Source organism: Clavelina lepadiformis, chromosome 2 (assembly GCF_947623445.1).
Source record: "Clavelina lepadiformis chromosome 2, kaClaLepa1.1, whole genome shotgun sequence".
NCBI classification, from domain to species: domain Eukaryota; kingdom Metazoa; phylum Chordata; class Ascidiacea; order Aplousobranchia; family Clavelinidae; genus Clavelina; species Clavelina lepadiformis.
Genome location: NC_135241.1, coordinates 14,672,211 through 14,688,730, shown reverse-complemented (window position 1 = coordinate 14,688,730; position 16,520 = coordinate 14,672,211). Strand labels below are relative to the sequence as shown.

The window sequence follows — 16,520 nt, the reverse complement described above, 5'->3', positions numbered from 1 at the left end:
ACAAGTCAAGAAATAATCGCCCTAATTATTATAAATACATTTTTTATATTTTTTGTGGGATTTTCAGGGGTCAATGAGAGCCGCAGGAAGGCTAGCTTGGAGCCGCGGTTGGGAACCTCTGGCCTATGTGATCGATTGCTAAAAAATCACAGCGAATTTAGATTTTATTATAATATTTGATGCACTTTTTGTATGTAAAATTAGTTAAATGCCAAAATTGAGAGTAAGGCCTATTTTTTTACAAAGCCTTTTTTTCCGATCTCAAAAAGTAATCACACAAGATCTCCTTTGCAACCATCCATGTGGCACTCTTGAAAAGGAAACTTGTCCGGAATAATCTTTGTCTCCGTTGTCATTTCCAGCATTGTTCCGTTAGGACCAGGAAATGTCATCTGCAATGTTTGTATGAAAATATCCTAGGTGTTATTTTTTCCTAAATACCCATTGATAGCTATACTGTGTAGTAATACGTGCTATGTCAAACGGCATAGCCTAAATAACTCGGTTAGAAAGAAAAAAAGCGCTGACACTAAGAAGTAGATTTATTACATAGTTATACCTGAATAAAAAAAGCTCTCCAGTGACCGTTCAATGGTGTGTTAAAGGTCGCTCTGTATTTCATATTCCCCATACTTTCGACGTCGTAATGATGCCATATGTTAGCTTGGACAATTGGATCTCCCAACGGGTTAGAAATGTTTGCCTTAAGCAAGCGAAAGTCGCGTCTATTGAGAAAAGCATCTTAGGTTAACCGATACTATATGCTTTGTATACACAAAAGAACACCAGTTTCGGAAGTTGACCAACTAATTAATTCATATAGCTTAAATAAGAAATAACGTTTGGGCCACGTCTTGGTATACACTTGATAAAGCAAGCTGATGCTTGCAAAAGCTTTTTTCGCGAAAATAAAAATACAATGTAACCCTGGAGTATTGTCAAATATCCTGCTTCTTATTATATTAATTAAGCTAATAAGCTTATACCTAGTGTTTGATACCGAAACTGCTGACCATGCCCGAACAAGAGTTGGAGTTGTGTCTGAAGTGACGTCAATACCACCGCCAGTAGCCGTGTTGTAAAGAATCCACGATATTTTTGGAAGTTTTAATCCCTGCAAATGCGGTTGATATAGTTCTTCACACATAGAAAGGCCTGTGTTTATTTTAGCATAAACTACCATATTACGCTATTCCAACCATTACCATATATTACTGTATACAAAACAATTGTATACATTATTGTGATCAAATCAAGATATACCTTCATAACACTCATATAAAAGGCTTGGATATTAAACATCAACTGCATCTCATGACCAGCGCATGAATGCTCTGCATTTGGTAACATGTTGACGTACATTGGTCCTTTCATTGCACTGAAATAATAGTGTGAATCGTCCGGAAGAAAGAATTCATCCCCACCGGTACTGAAAACCATCTTTGGCATAGTTAAGCGATCGGCATAAGCTAGAAAACAACATAAAAACTGTCTTTAAAATGTTTATCTTCATGCTAAATTTATCTCAACACACTTAAACTATAGTCCACTATTTTCTTTTGGTTTAAGAAGCTGCACTCAACCAATTCATTGCAATAAGCCAATAACTATACACATCAAGTGCAGGAATATTTATATTACATTATGAAAACTTACATATGTAGAACTTTACAATAGTTTAGCCTTACTAAATGCACAACGTACAAGTGTTTGTGAAAACAAGGGTGTACAATGTATTATTAACACAAGCTGTATTACTTTAAGAAACTGATTTCGTTCTTGAAACACTTCGCAGTAAGGCTATAAGCTTACTCGTATATGCCATGTTATGATGATTTTTATATATTGTATTGGAGCCTATACCACCCCATACGTTATAAAGATACAGAATGCGTATAGGAATTGCTTTCAGGTCTTAAAATCAATCTTTAGCATTCAGTTCGTTTTTAAGTTGGTTTAAATCTCACATAATGGATCAATGATAGCAGCCATAGGAACCATATTGGGATTATCTATGTCGCGTGTTAAATTTTCTTTGTAGTAGTCATTAAAAGCAAAACTCCATCCACCATATGCTCTGTAGTGATGATGCAAATTCTACGTACAACAACCAAAAATAATATCATGAGCTATGATACTTTTGCATGAGTTAAACAGGTATATGATTTGCCTACGTAGCCTACATATATAATATAAAGATAATAAAATGTGTGCATTGCAAAATGTGCGATTGATCACGCAAACTGTCAAAGTGATTTAGCAATTTCATACCTTGACCATGTTGAGCTCGTCCATTACTATTGGCGTGATGCATTTAACTCTCTTGTCTACAGCGCCTGTAGTCCACGTAGTCCAACCACGCTGCGTTAGGAAAACGTGTTTGCATCATTAAAGAAAAAATCAACGAAAGCAACAAAATTCAAATATTGACATACGTTTTATCGATATAGGCCTACTTTAATTTATTTTCTTTTTGATCGTATACCTTAGACGCTCCACCAACACAAAAGTTTTCGATATTTTTTCCAACAGTTTTATTTACGAAGTCAGTAATGGCATCCATAGCCTTTACTGCTGCTTTGGTCATTGGCAAACGTAACAACCACTCAGGTTGCGAAGGATTGTCCAAAAAGTGTCTCCAGGTATAAGCTATAATTGCGTCTTCTGAACGACGCTGCTTTGTTGCGTCTTTTTTGAATATTAGATGTTGATTGGGAATTTGTTTCAGATCAGCTGTAACACTGCACAAATAAAATCAAAAACATATATAAATACAGTATACTGGGATTTTTATCATTTGTAAATAAATTAAAATTATAAAAATCTGTCATTATTATCTCTCACTTGGTTTTCGTATATTGTATTTTGTTTCTTATGCTTAAAATGATCGCATAATAGGCCACATTTGACTATTTCTTCTTAGTCTATAAATATAGCTTACGTTAACTATAGCATTAATTTAATTTCATAAGATTCATATTTTGTTATTGGTAATGATATAGTAAATATCTTCCGATCTTGGTAGTTATTTTCAATTTTAATTTAATGATTAAAACAATTATTTTTATCCGAAAAAATATTAGGCAATACAGTCTATATTAAAAAATTACCCTAATACCGATTAAAAGGTCACAAGATCAAATTGAAAAGGGTAGAAACTGAAAATGAAACTAATAATTAAAATTATTGTAAAAATTTGGAAATTTAATTAAACTAAACTGGGGTAATTAGAAGATAACCAAACGGACAGCAATAGTCTACATGTCTATACTCTATAGTCTAAAACTATGAGTAAATGACCAGCAAATAGCAAGTAACTAGTTTTATCCACCAAGTTAATTAAAAAAGAGTAAATAATGAACTTGCATAATATAATCAACCAACGTAATAATATAACCGCAATTAACGCTGTATAGCAATGCTATTTGGAAAGCTATTAATTAAATCAAAATCATTGACTTGCAACTCAGCATTGCTTATTACGTGCTCACGGATATACGAAACCAAGTCTATAAGAGAATAAATGATTTTGTTTAAAACTTAAAACATTGAAGAATGAAACCTCATTGTTGCATCTGCCATCAGACCAGTCATGGCGACGAAAGTATCGGTGACGTCAGGAATTTGTTCGGTATTATCATTATCTCCGCCATCAATCAATAGATATCCACTGTTTGCCATTGACGGGTCAAATTCATCCGGAATATTAACCACCAACCAGTGCCACCATATCGAACGGTCGGTATCGTTTTCTGCACACACATTAATAGATGCAGTTCCATTTGCTTTTGAAGCAAGTATGAAATCAAAAGATAGCGCGTTCCTGTTTTTCAACTTAAGTAAGTCTAAATGAAAAAGTTTTTACACTTGTGACTTTTATATAATATCAACTTTCCAAAAATATTTAATATGTAACTGTGACAGAGCTTCGAATATTCTTAAATTTAAATATTCGAATAAAATATCAGGTGCAATGATACAGTCAAACATCACTTGTTCTGTTTAAGTATAGCCAGTGGTGGGATTCAAATATTTTAACATCCGGTTCTCCTACTAGCAGCATGCCATATTGACCCGCGGCCGATATATATAGACCAAAGATTGATGTTTGGGCTGCCACAAACGAGAGTCTAGCAAGTGAAATTATCCCTTATAATTATTTTCTGAAGTTTAAAAAATGTCTAAAAATGGTGAATGCATCATTATATTGCTAACAGTGAGCAGAATACTATGATTATGGTTAGTGAATGTGCAACATGAAGATAATCTATTGCCATTCTGACAAAGAAAAATAGTAACAAAAACACTTTACCCAAAACTTTCATTGACATTCATGATCTTTCACTTTAAAAATTTCCTGATAGATAATACAGTAGAACTCGCATATAACGGACAAGTCGATCGGGACCAGCGATATTCATCTGTTATACGCGATTATCTGTTATATACGAAATTGACCCTTGGCACACCACGCAGGCTCGCTAACTAGGTCCATATGTATCATTCGTACAGTACACGCAATACCTGTATATCACTAGTGAAAGATCGAACAGAATGTGAAGAATATCGCACGCTTTCTTCTGTGACAAAAGCAATTGTACTGTAAGCAATCGATTTCTTTACAATGATGAAGGGATCCGTTTATACAATGTTACTGTATATGCGAGTTCTACTGTATTGACACTGCATAATGCGTTGTAAGCACGCGTGCTTGTAAATTGTAACGTTATTATAATTATTAGGACTATTAATAGCATATTATTAGTCGCGGGAATAGGCCTACAGTGCTCGTAGTGAAACATAGCCCTTTACATACACTTGTTAACAATCGGTTTGCGGAGATCAGTAAAATTTCAAGAACCGGTTCGTGCAAACCGGCTGAATCCCACCACTGAGTATAGCCTACTATTTCTCCAAATTGGTTTACCAAAAATATAAGAATTAACCTGTCAACCATTTCTGCGAGGTCATATTCAGGAAGTAAGTAGTGTGAAAATTTGCTTTGTAGGTTTTGTCCCTCAAAAGGGTGTAGGTAAAATAACCGTCATCTTTGAAGACGTAGTCGTCCAGTGGATTGCAGTGAACAAAATATACTCCGCAAACCAGTACCAAAGATAACTAGAACAAATCAATCTATTTAAGCTTTATACATAATTTGATCAATACTTTTACAGAAATTAATATATAAATCAGTGCTCTGCAAATGTTTTTACAAAAACGCCCGACGCGCACCTGTAAGCTTACAAAATTTCGGGGGTACACCTCAGCTAAAATCTACAGAGAAACATAAAAAATGCAAAAAACACGTAAGGCCTATTAATATTTTTATGAAATGATTCTGCTTGTCGAAATGAGCGCATTTATTGTTGGCTCAGTATTCGAAATGGAAACTCAACGCTAATTGTTCATTACTAATTCAAGTAATTACCATTTTGTACGAACCTTGCTCGCGCTATCAACGGGCTTATATTCCGCATGAGAATGGAAAAGCTTAACCAACAAATAAAATGCAGTTTGTGCCAGAAATCTGGTTGACTTAATAATGATATGAATTTTTACTGTAAGGTGTGTGGAAGTTTGATTTGTCAATCGCCCTCTTCTGCATGGAAGTTAAATTTTTCTTTATTAAAAACATTATGTTCATGTTACACAATCACACTGCAACACACCTGGCATTATCTTCGACACACCTATTGCACGAAGATACCGATACTAACATTTTTGTATTTAGTTGTTAGAATAACAATAGTAAGATTTTGGTGTTTAGCATAAATATAGCTTCATTACATACATTAGCTACATTTTGGTATTTATGATGGTTCCGGATGCACTGGTATAAACCTCTTATTGCACAACAAACCCATACTAACCTTAGCATAATAATGCATTGTTGTTCGAAAGGTCTTCAAAACTATTCAATTAGGCGTCTGAATAAAATCAATCTTGACACTGTCAGCCAAAGTTGCAGATCCTCAACTTTGCAAAGATTACCTTACGTTACGTTCGCTTATTAACCAGCTTTTTTCCATCGATCACATGATGATATTGTTTGCTAATTTCAGCAAGTGCTCAGTAAATCATTAAGAAATTATTAACAAATCCTTTAATTTCCTTTATATTTTTGCATTATTTCTAATGACTTGCATAACCCATGCGTACATGTGCAAGATATCGCGATTCAGGCATGCGACCTATATAAGTGCCTCCAACTTTGTGATATGTTTACTGTAGTTAAATCTTGCTCACCAAACGTTTTGCTTGCTCAGTTAACGGCCCTCGTAAAAATATGTTTGCGTACACCAACTTTACCATAAAAATCGGCATGCACTCTTATAGGCCTCAGTTGCATTGAGGCAAATGTGGTTCTTGCAAACGTTGTTTCGCTGTTTCCTGAAATTCCAGCTCAAAACATTTTTGTGTTATGCTACAGGGAGGGGGGAACCAAATGTTGGCCGACTGCACACGTCCATGACTCAAAAGGGACTTGCTAAAACTAACATATTTACGGAAGGGTCCATACTTGGGACATAGCCCCATATAACGGATTCAATTTTTGGGACCATAGGTGTTTTTACCTCTTTTTGTTCATTGCTTTTTTACTTTGCGACTCCTCATCTGCTATATCATATTACCATGATAACCACTGCAATACTGCATATTAAGAACGATGATATGACAAGAAAGCTTCAGACAGCATTGTTATAAAACTATGAACAAAGTCAAGATCATAATTGGCTGGATTGCGAAACACCTTCTCTTCACATTCCATTGCACCTTCACAAACATAAGGTGATGCACACCGCTAAAATTGATTTTTTTGCGTGTAACTTATATTAGTGCTTGTCAGTCGGGTGTATTCCACACCTGTGGTTGTGGCAGAGTTTTCCAGGGGTGTACCACCGTGATGGCGTGTAAACGGTTGTACCCACTGTACCAGATGCTTTCTCTTGATCAGCTACTTTATTTCACTCTCTGTAACTAACGACTAGAAGCAGCTAACTGCCAGCCATAACGGATTCAGAAATTATAGGCTATACAGAGGGCTGCCATCGGTCAGGACTCAGGACTCAAAAATAATTTTGGAATCTCTTTGGTACAAAATGGTATACTGATGGTGTCGAAATGCCTAAAATAGGAACCTCTGCCTTAAAAATAAGAAAAAATTAAGGACGCAAGTGAATATAAGGACATTTCTTAGAAATAAGGACAAAAATACTTTCTAAGACACAGACCTTCAAAATAAGAACAAATCTTAGAAATACGAACGGTATGGCAGCCCTGCCAGTAACCATCCTCATGGGTTGGTTTTTGGGTTACGATAAGAATTTTATTTTTGTTAAACTAATATAGGTTTTGGTCAATCTTTATGTCTATACAAACCCATAATAATCACGAACAACGGAGCAAGTCACAAACAACCTAAAAAGGGAGGGATGGCGGTTCCCGCGTCAAAAAGTGGAGAGATAGCGTATTTAAGCCTATAGGCACGGACCCGACCAATCTCTATTCTATTTTTTTCAGCTTTCTTATTACCGTGTATGATAAATTTCAATTTATTTAAATTTGTACTGGAAATTTACGGCCTACCTGTTGTTTTTTTCAGAAATTTCAAAACCAATTCAATTCAAGTCAACGAAATAGTGCCTTGAAGCTCAAGCTGAGTAGGTCTACATAACAGACCTCTTCTTATCGAGGTGTTTAATTAATTTTAAAAGAAATACAAGCACCGATTTTCAAATACATGCCCTCGTCAAGTCCAACAAAGAATAAAGGAAATCAAGCGCGAGAACCTGCTACCATTAAAGTTTGTGAAAGTGTATACATCGTGGTTAAATAGAAATGTCTAAATACAGCAAGTGAACTAAGAAAATTAAAAGAACTAAAAGAATTAAGAAGACTAAGAAAGCTAAGAGAACTAAGAGGAAAGAGAATTAAGAGGACTAAGATAATTAAGGTAACTTAAGATGTTTATGGTATACGCCTTGCTTAGTTGTCTTAGTCCTCTTAGTTCTTTTAGTCCTTTAGCGGTATTCAGAGAGGTCCAGCTTAAACCGACACAATAGCACAGGCAAGCTCTCGAGATAAAAGGTATCGTCACCACTAAGAGAAAGCATCGTCATTTTTAAAAAACCTTTCGTCACAAGCGCGGTGGCCAGTGGACATGAATACAATGAAATATTTACCAAAGTACTAAATGCTAATGCACCGGATACAATTATACAAATCCTTGAAAGTGATTTTTAACTAAGTAGCTTGCAACTTATATGATGACTTGCGCTACCATGCACTATACATCAGTGTTGTAATGGCTCGAATCACGTTTTTTGATGACTCGACTTGACTCAAGTCAAAGTCCAAAATGACTCGGGTCACGTTATGACGATTGTGACGACAGAAAAACGATAACTTTAGGTAACCAAAATGGATATTTTTTAAAAACTTTACAACTCTCTAAAAAAGTATCAACTAGTGACTCTAAAATAATTTTTACCTTAAAGGCACCGACTTGACTTGACTTGACTGGAGTCACACTTTAAACCGATTAAACTAAACTTGATTCGGAGAAAAATGACTTGGTTACAACCCTGCTATACATGAACTACATGAAGTGATGGCTACTGAACAATTAAATGCAGAAAAACATGCAAATAGCAACTACCACAGGGATGTTTCGCACAACCCGGTTCACAAGCTATGATCGCACAATGATACAGCTAGTTATGGGCTACTTCAAATTTAGTAGCAGAAAGGTTCTTTTGGTCCGGGTGGTGACAAACTGTTACAAACCATTGCCGTTCTTGTGACCTTTGCCTGCGAAATAAGTCAACCACCAAATCGCGCCCAGATTTTATGCCATCAACGGAGTTCCAGCGTTTTCAACGTATCAACATTGATATCGTAGGCTCTTTACCTCTCACGGCCTCCAGTTTTCAGTACAACTTAGTAGCCGGCGACGTGTTTTTCTTAATATGTTCGAGCATGGCCATTGAGGACTCAAAAAGCAAGTGAAGTTTCTGTGACATCTACCATCGTTGGTTCACGGTGCATTGCGTTCCTGATGTATTATATAGCGACCAGGAGCCGAATTTTAAAAGCCGTTTTTTCAAAGACTTGCTCAAACTTATGAGATGCGAGAAAACATGTACCACGTCCTATCATTCATCTGGCAATGGAGGAGTCGAACGGAATAATCGAACTAACTTATCTATGCTGCGATTTTATGTCCAGGAAGTGCATAAGTGCTGAGACCAAGCTTTGTCTGCAGTAGTGGCTTCTTACAATACACCCGTTCATGAAAGCACCGGGCTGTCGCCACACTATCCCTTGCACAGAAGGCCGCTTCGCTTACCATTGGATCTACCTAGAGCAGACTCTCCATCTTCACGACCTCCAGGAACGCATTAGGTTAGCAGAATGTGTGGTCCGAGAAACATTGGCTAGAACACCGCTCTGCTATGGCAACCCACTACAATAAGAAACAGCATTCGGAATTTGAAGTTGGAGACTTAGTCCTCTTGGAGAATCCCGTAGTCCCTCCACAAATCTGTAAGAAGTTCCATCTTCCTTATAAAGGACCTTATGAAGTAATACAAAATCATCCACCAGTGTATGTTGTAAAAGATTGCCAGTGTCGGATCCAGTCGGTTCATTTCAATCGTCTGAAAAAGTACCAGAAAACTGCGCATGCCCTTCTTGACCCCACTATGGACTAGCATAATCTTCGTCTTTATCAACAGTGTTTAATGTTTTTTTTTTGCTCTAGTGAAGGACCAGCGGATCGAAACACCTCGGAATGGCACTGCTATGAGAGAACCAAATCCTTCATCACCGGTTGCAAGAGATGAGAGAACAGACACCTTGTACCGTTCCTATTGTTTTTATTAAACCCTTTTAATTTTTGTGGTGCCACGACTCGCTGTTAAGGTGATATCAAACTTGGCTTTTAACATACTTTTATCGTAACACAAGTGATGAGCATTGCCCAACAAGACTGTAGGCTAATTGTCTGATTGTTCACAACTCATCTTGATCATATTGACCTTTTCATTCATTTTACAACACGTTTTAGTTGTATTGTTCTTGTCCTGTCCGCAGGTTGCCTGAGCGTGACTGTGGTCCTTTGGATGGAGTTCATTTTCGTAGGATTTTTCTTCTTCCATCCAGACTCACGGGTCGGATGGAATACTGATTCGTACTGACAAACTATCATTTTAGCTTTGTTTTAATTTAATATGTTTAAGTTATGTATTTGGGTTTGGTGACTGTCATGACGCTAAAATTTTGTTCTTTCGTTTTCTGTTGTCGTAATGCACGTTTTTGCCCGCGATGCCTTTTCACATTTGCCTGTGTTATTTGTGATGTTATCATCGTTTCTGCTAGGTTTGCGACCACTTGCATCAGCGTAAGTTTTCGTCCCCCACATTTAAGGCGAAAAATAAAATAAATATAAAAATATAAATATAATAAAATAAAGGAAACAAATAATTTTTTTCTTGATCGTCTTACCATGGCTGGTATTTATGGAACTTTTTTCCAGTAACTGTATGATTGTACAGGCAAATACAAGTACTACAGGCTACTACTGGTAGTACTACAGGCAAATACAAGTTGCTGAAACTGCCCCAGCATCCAAACACTCAATTCGTAATTACAGGACGTGATAAAAGCTAGCCGTGCTGTAAATCACCAGATTTATTGCACCACCTTGTATGTACTTCAACCAAAACACCGAGCACGTTTTTAAGCTTTTGGGATTTTCCGCTCTTTCCTTTTTTACTGTATTCGGTATATTCTTTTAGTTTGTATAGTACTACGTATGTTATAGAAAAATGAAATTGAAAGCAAAGTTAGCCTGTAGGATGTTAAGAACAGCAATATATTTCGTCCACAGTAGGGCAACATCATTTGTCGTTATATTGACCGGCTAATCGAGTTCCATTTTGCTTGGATGACATAAAAGCAGCTTACAGCAGCGGTTTTATTATCTACGCTATCGCTGTTTTATGGTATAATATCAGAACCTCTGTCCACGGACAGTTGGACAGACGAATATTGTTGCAGCTTGGGGATGATTTTTCATGGCTCGACAGCCGGTTCCGGGCTTGTTTTGTACAAGTGATGGTAAACACACGCATTTTTATTTGATTGCCCGAATTCGGAAGTTTTCACCAGGACCGTAAAACAGAAACAAACATCACTCATACCTTGTTGAACTTCATAACAATTTAGGCTACTACAACAAGGGGATAACGCTGATATCCGAATAAGAGTGGGGCGCGTTATTGCCAATCTTGAGCTATAACCGCTTCAAGCAGATTACCTCGGTTTCCTTTTTGTTTATTTTCATCCCACAGTCATTGCAACCGGTCGCACAACCATCGAGTGCAAGTTGAAGATCAGGTTCGGAAGAAGCCAGGTCATTTGCAAACAGCAGCTGATTATTGATGATCCTATGACTTTCAGTCATGACACACTTTTCACAAAGGCTGTGCCTGTTAACTCAGTTCATGTAAACTGTGAAAAAAAGAGAGGTCGGACAGCACACACTCCTGGCTGAGCTCAACGACCACGGTGAAAGGATTAGACTTAACATTGGTCAAACGGATACACATTTTAGGGCAATTGTAGAGTGATTTAATGGCTGCTAGTATCAATCCTACACTCTCCAAAGCTTTTTTCAGAGAACTTTAGCATTCGCTTTTTTGAAGTCAATGAAGCAGGCGTAGTAGACATCTATTGCGTATTCCCAAGATTTTGCGAAAGTTTGCTGCTTAAAAGCGAAAATTTGAACCGTTGCGCTCCAACTGAGACAAAAGTCATACTGTGCTTGTGTTTACTCTTAAAGCCGTGACTCAACTATTGTACGGCATCGCTTTTGAAGACGTTTGGCATATATCTTACCAGGTAGACTAAGCAGAGAAATGCCTCGATAAGTAGAACACTCATTCTTGGGTTGATAACACCCATTTGCAAACGTCATGGTGTCTACTTGAACTCCATGCCACTTGACACAGGCGGGTGAGCCAAAGGATTGCTCCTCAGCATTCAGAGATCTCACAGCTTGGGGACTTCGACCTCAGTGAGATTACTTTCTTCCCTGAAAGAATTGTTTGTGTGTCAGTTCTGCGATAATGTTCATAGATCTTCAAAGCATTCTTTCTATCTACCTCTTCGGTTAAGAGGCCACCCTGCGTTGGTGTTTTACAGATTTTGCAACAGATCATCTTTTGCTCCGCAGTCTGAAGAGGATTTTCCAAAATACTTTATTAGCCGTTCCATATTCTGACTCCAACTTTTGTCCAAATTCCTGCCAGATTTGCTCTTTGGACTGTTTCACTGCTTGTACTGCAACTTTTCTCGTCTCAGTGAAACAGTCCCGCAAAGCAGACAAAGACCTGTCATGGAGCCACAGAGTTGTAAAACGAGCCGGGACTTCAGTTTGAAAGAAATACACTCACACTTTGCCACATTTGCGTCGTAATTTTACTTTCTTTACACGAATGACAAATACGTAGCCTATACGCGCAGGATGCTAAAAACTTCCCGCAGAGAGCAAAGCGCAACTTAGAAAAGGATGTCAAAGGATGACATCAAAAGATGAGTTTAGTTCATTCACTAAATTTAACTTTCAGCGCTAATTCGTTCAGAGAATAACTTTTCGGGTTCGGTTAAAAACATAAAGCAAATTTGCAACTCTGTTGGGCCAAGCTTTATAAACTGATTTTTGTTGTGCACTATCCCTATGTACAAGGTACACTTGTGTACATCTCTGGTTTGGAAAAAAGTGTTCATAATTCTAAGACCGTTGTTGCAACATAGCTATAAGTGACATCTTCCATTCTAGTCTGGGTCTACATCACCAAGCTTTCCAATCACACCCTTCCTAGTATGGTCATCAGTTCCAACATGTGCATTAAAATCTCCCAACAGAAGTTAGTGTGAATTCATTGGGTACCACCCTCTGCAGGGCAGCCTCCATTTCATAAACAAAATGGAGATATTGCGATGTTGAATTTGGGTCATAAATAGGGCCATTTTTATTTTGACCTAAAAAAAATTTTTTTTGACTTTATTTTTATCAAATTTTGACTTTATTTTGACCTAACGAAATTGCTTAGTTGTAGAGGCCACAATTCTTCCTCCAGTTACCCAAACATAATATTTTGTCGATTTCAGACCCAAACGTAATATTTTGTCGAAAAGTCAAGGTGTTTTATGGATTATTAAAAGTGCGTCGTGTTTTTTGGCGATAGATTTAGGTAGCTTGTGTTATTTTGTCCTTGTGAAAAGGACACTTTGCCTCGATTTTCTCCGCATGATAAATTCTAATAAACAGCAAATTAAACAGGGAATGCTTGTTGTTGCTCCAATCCAGCTTGATGGCGTTTACTTTTCCTGTGGCTTTCAACAAAATACTTTTTATCGCACTTCATTATAACCTCGCAAAAATTGCACCTTAAATCACCCCCGGGAGTTGCATTAAATTCATCAGAAAAATCTCGACAAATCTGTCTAACTTTTGCTGAAGACGATTTAGCTTGCTTAGGCATTTTTGTATTACAGAATGTCAGTAGGCTATTCCTAAAATCCAAACTGTTGATCTTCGAAAATACCACGTTTATGAAGAGGAAGTGTTTTATAAGAATTATTTAAATACGTAACAATCAATAAACAATGGACAATTTGCGATAAAAGTTACTGCTGATCCAAGTGGGCATCGTGACTTATTTCCTGCTTTTATGGGTTAATATGGTTTAATTGTGTCGCAGTTCATGATTTACAATGCTTCCACGAGGATTTTTACAAGAATTACTCTCAAGAAACACAAAAACTTTGTAAAAAGCCATATTTTGACAAATTTTGACTTTATTGAAAATTTTGACTTTATTGTAAATTTTGACTTTATTTTGACCTATAAACTTCTTAGAAACAATCCCCTAGGTGCTGAAAACAACTTTATTCTTTGATTCGTGGTCAGACGAGGTCCTTAAACATTTTTGACTTTATTGACTTTTGCGGGCCCTAGTCATAACTCATAAGCCTGTATGCATAACAGGCTTTGTCCCTTTAACTTTGCTTCAACATGCATACTCTACCCCCTAAAGAAATTCATTCATTCACACAATCTGTCAGCAGGGGCCTTGTAAGTATCCCAACACCCACCTGGGCAGAAACTGTTGGATTGACGCCATGAAGAAGAGTTTCCACCCGTCAGCCAAGTGAACATTTCTAGAGGCATGGCGCTTTGTTGAAGAAATCCCCACAATGTCTAAAGTGATACTGTTGGGCTTCTTCAATTAGTTCCCTTCACCTTTGATAGATCCGTGAACGAATACCCGTAGAATCTCTAAGAGTACAAATAAACCTAATCTGCGCTGTCTCGAGTTGCCTCCCCAAACACATAGCGAACGCATTGGTGGGTGTCCGTTTCTGGGTGGTTTGTGGAGGAGAATGTCGCTTTTTTCAGCGACTAACTCTGCCTAAATCTCGAAAGCGTTCCTTGTAAACGCGCGCGACGAACGCTGCGGTAAAGCTGACATTCTTGTGCATATTCATAGTTTTATATTTCGGACAACTTTTAGTCTGATCTATTACGGTCGACCTGACCTGGTATGGGTATCTCCTTGGAAACTAAGTTTCCTCCAGAATAGCTCGAAAGTTCTTTGAGGCAGTAAAGCTCCGCTGCCACGACAAAGCAATAGCTCATAGAGGAGCTTAATGTTTCCAATGTTTTTATAAGCTTGTTCAGAAAATTCCAATTTGCTTATGCCTGTAGCCTACTGGAATTTAACACGACCCATTACAACGGCAACGCCATTGGATGTCGAACACTGGTCACGTTATTGTGAACTGCAATTACCGCTCTATCCACTCTGCTACAGCCTACCGAGCTGACTTAAAACAGAACTCCGCAGTTCAGTGGATTTCTTCCTGCTAAGTAACGTTTAGACTCTATGACAAAAGCTGTAAATACGGAAAACGTACATGAACGAATTTTACATAAATGTTTGATACATAAATTATTGCAAATAACTGCAGCACCAGTCAGGGTGGCAATAGAAATAATTTCTACTTTCTATTTCTAATCAAGAGCATTAACTGAATTTATCGTTGTTGTATTATTTTTACAATAAACCAGCTTTGTTCTTTCCGAATTTGCTTTGACAGCCACACAACAGCAGTTAATAGCAACAGGAACCGCAAAATTAAGACGCCACGTGCGTTTGATTGACAGGCAAGCTCTGTATTTCATTGGTTTGTTCTTGTACCCCACGTTGGGTGCAAGAGTACTGTAAATACACGTTTTTTGGTTCTCTCGTTTCCCCTTAACGAACGTGCTAATGCTGTGCTAGACAAATGTAATGAGCAGGAGTGCTTGGAGTAGCTTAAATTTGTTGTGTGTAATTTGTGAGTACTTTTAGCGTGCAAATGCAGTAGAGCAGCTTGGCTTACAGTTTGTGATTGTTGTTTTCTAGTTGGTTTACAGTTGGAGCAAGTTGTGAACAGTGCAAGTTTGTACCAAGCTTTAAATGGCGGACTGGACAAGTTACAAATAAATGGATATGATGTTAACTATGGTCGCGTATACAAGTGCTCAACCAAAGGATACCTTTGTATACTAAACCCCAGCTATTCAAATTGTTAGGGGATCTAGTTATGCGCTTGTATACTAGACCTGCTAACTCTATGAACCGCACATTTAACTGTTCGACAGAAGCAAGCTTTGTTATTGCTACACATTGCAAAATAAGCTTAGTCGTCACCCGTAGGACAACTAGGCTATACTTCCAGCATCTTCTTTCTTTTTTGCAAACAGTTTAAATCTAGGCTAGATTTAATGTTGCGCGAAGTATTATGTTTTTGCACTGTTGTAGCTTATGATAAACTGATACGGTTAAAATTTATTTATGGGCCACTATGTTGTCGCCAGTAACATACCCATTTAAAGTTGCAACCTTTTAATACCGAAAGTAATAGAAGCTATAGACCTAGCTGCATGGTGACATCTGATATGTTGCATAAAACTAGCCTCTGAGTTTCAAATGTTTGAATATATTGAGCATAATTAATTAATTATAGTCTTTTTTAAATTACCGTTATTCAGCTACTGTTATCATAGCAGACACTGCTGGTAGCTTAGATGAAAGATTTTCAAAATTAAGTTAGTGCAACTGTGGTATTTTACTACCAACTACTTCATAGCTCTTCATTCTGATATCGAACATGCAACATGCTTGTAGATTTTAAGCTTAATAAAATGTAATTACACATCGACATGAACATGAATTCAAAACTGTACTATGCTATGCAATATGCATATACAGTGGAGTGCATAAAATTGGCTAAGGTTGTGTTTACTGTTTGATGTGTTTATATATAATTTTTTAAATATTGAATTAGAGATCATGGTTGCTTGCTGATTGTTAGCTGTAAAAATACAGTTTGGAGTATTTGACTAAAACAGTTTCTCAACTTGCTCTTTTACTTTTTCTATTCAAATTTGTGTTTTTCTTTGATAA

General features: G+C 37.2%; 1 protein-coding gene across 1 annotated transcript; it reads right to left on the bottom strand.

The window, feature by feature from the left end:
- Nucleotides 1–146: 146 nt before the first annotated feature.
- Nucleotides 147–6,027, bottom strand: LOC143447234 (autocrine proliferation repressor protein A-like). Its single transcript, XM_076947231.1, has 10 exons — nt 5,871–6,027; nt 4,947–5,118; nt 3,563–3,752; nt 2,486–2,741; nt 2,272–2,361; nt 1,968–2,097; nt 1,264–1,469; nt 987–1,114; nt 560–725; nt 147–392 (listed from the first exon to the last, which is right to left on the bottom strand). Exons 1-10 carry the CDS (start codon nt 5,886–5,888, stop codon nt 273–275), a joined length of 1,476 nt encoding a protein of 491 aa, XP_076803346.1. The 5' UTR covers nt 5,889–6,027; the 3' UTR covers nt 147–272.
- Between the last annotated feature and the right edge of the window lie 10,493 nt (nt 6,028–16,520).

Coding starts and splice junctions, on each gene's coding strand:
- LOC143447234 (XM_076947231.1), bottom strand. Junction 1,115..1,263: donor TTTATATGAGTGTTATGAAG/GTATATCTTGAT, acceptor CCGCATTTGCAG/GGATTAAAACTTCCAAAAAT. Junction 393..559: donor GGAGAGCTTTTTTTATTCAG/GTATAACTATGT, acceptor CAAACATTGCAG/ATGACATTTCCTGGTCCTAA.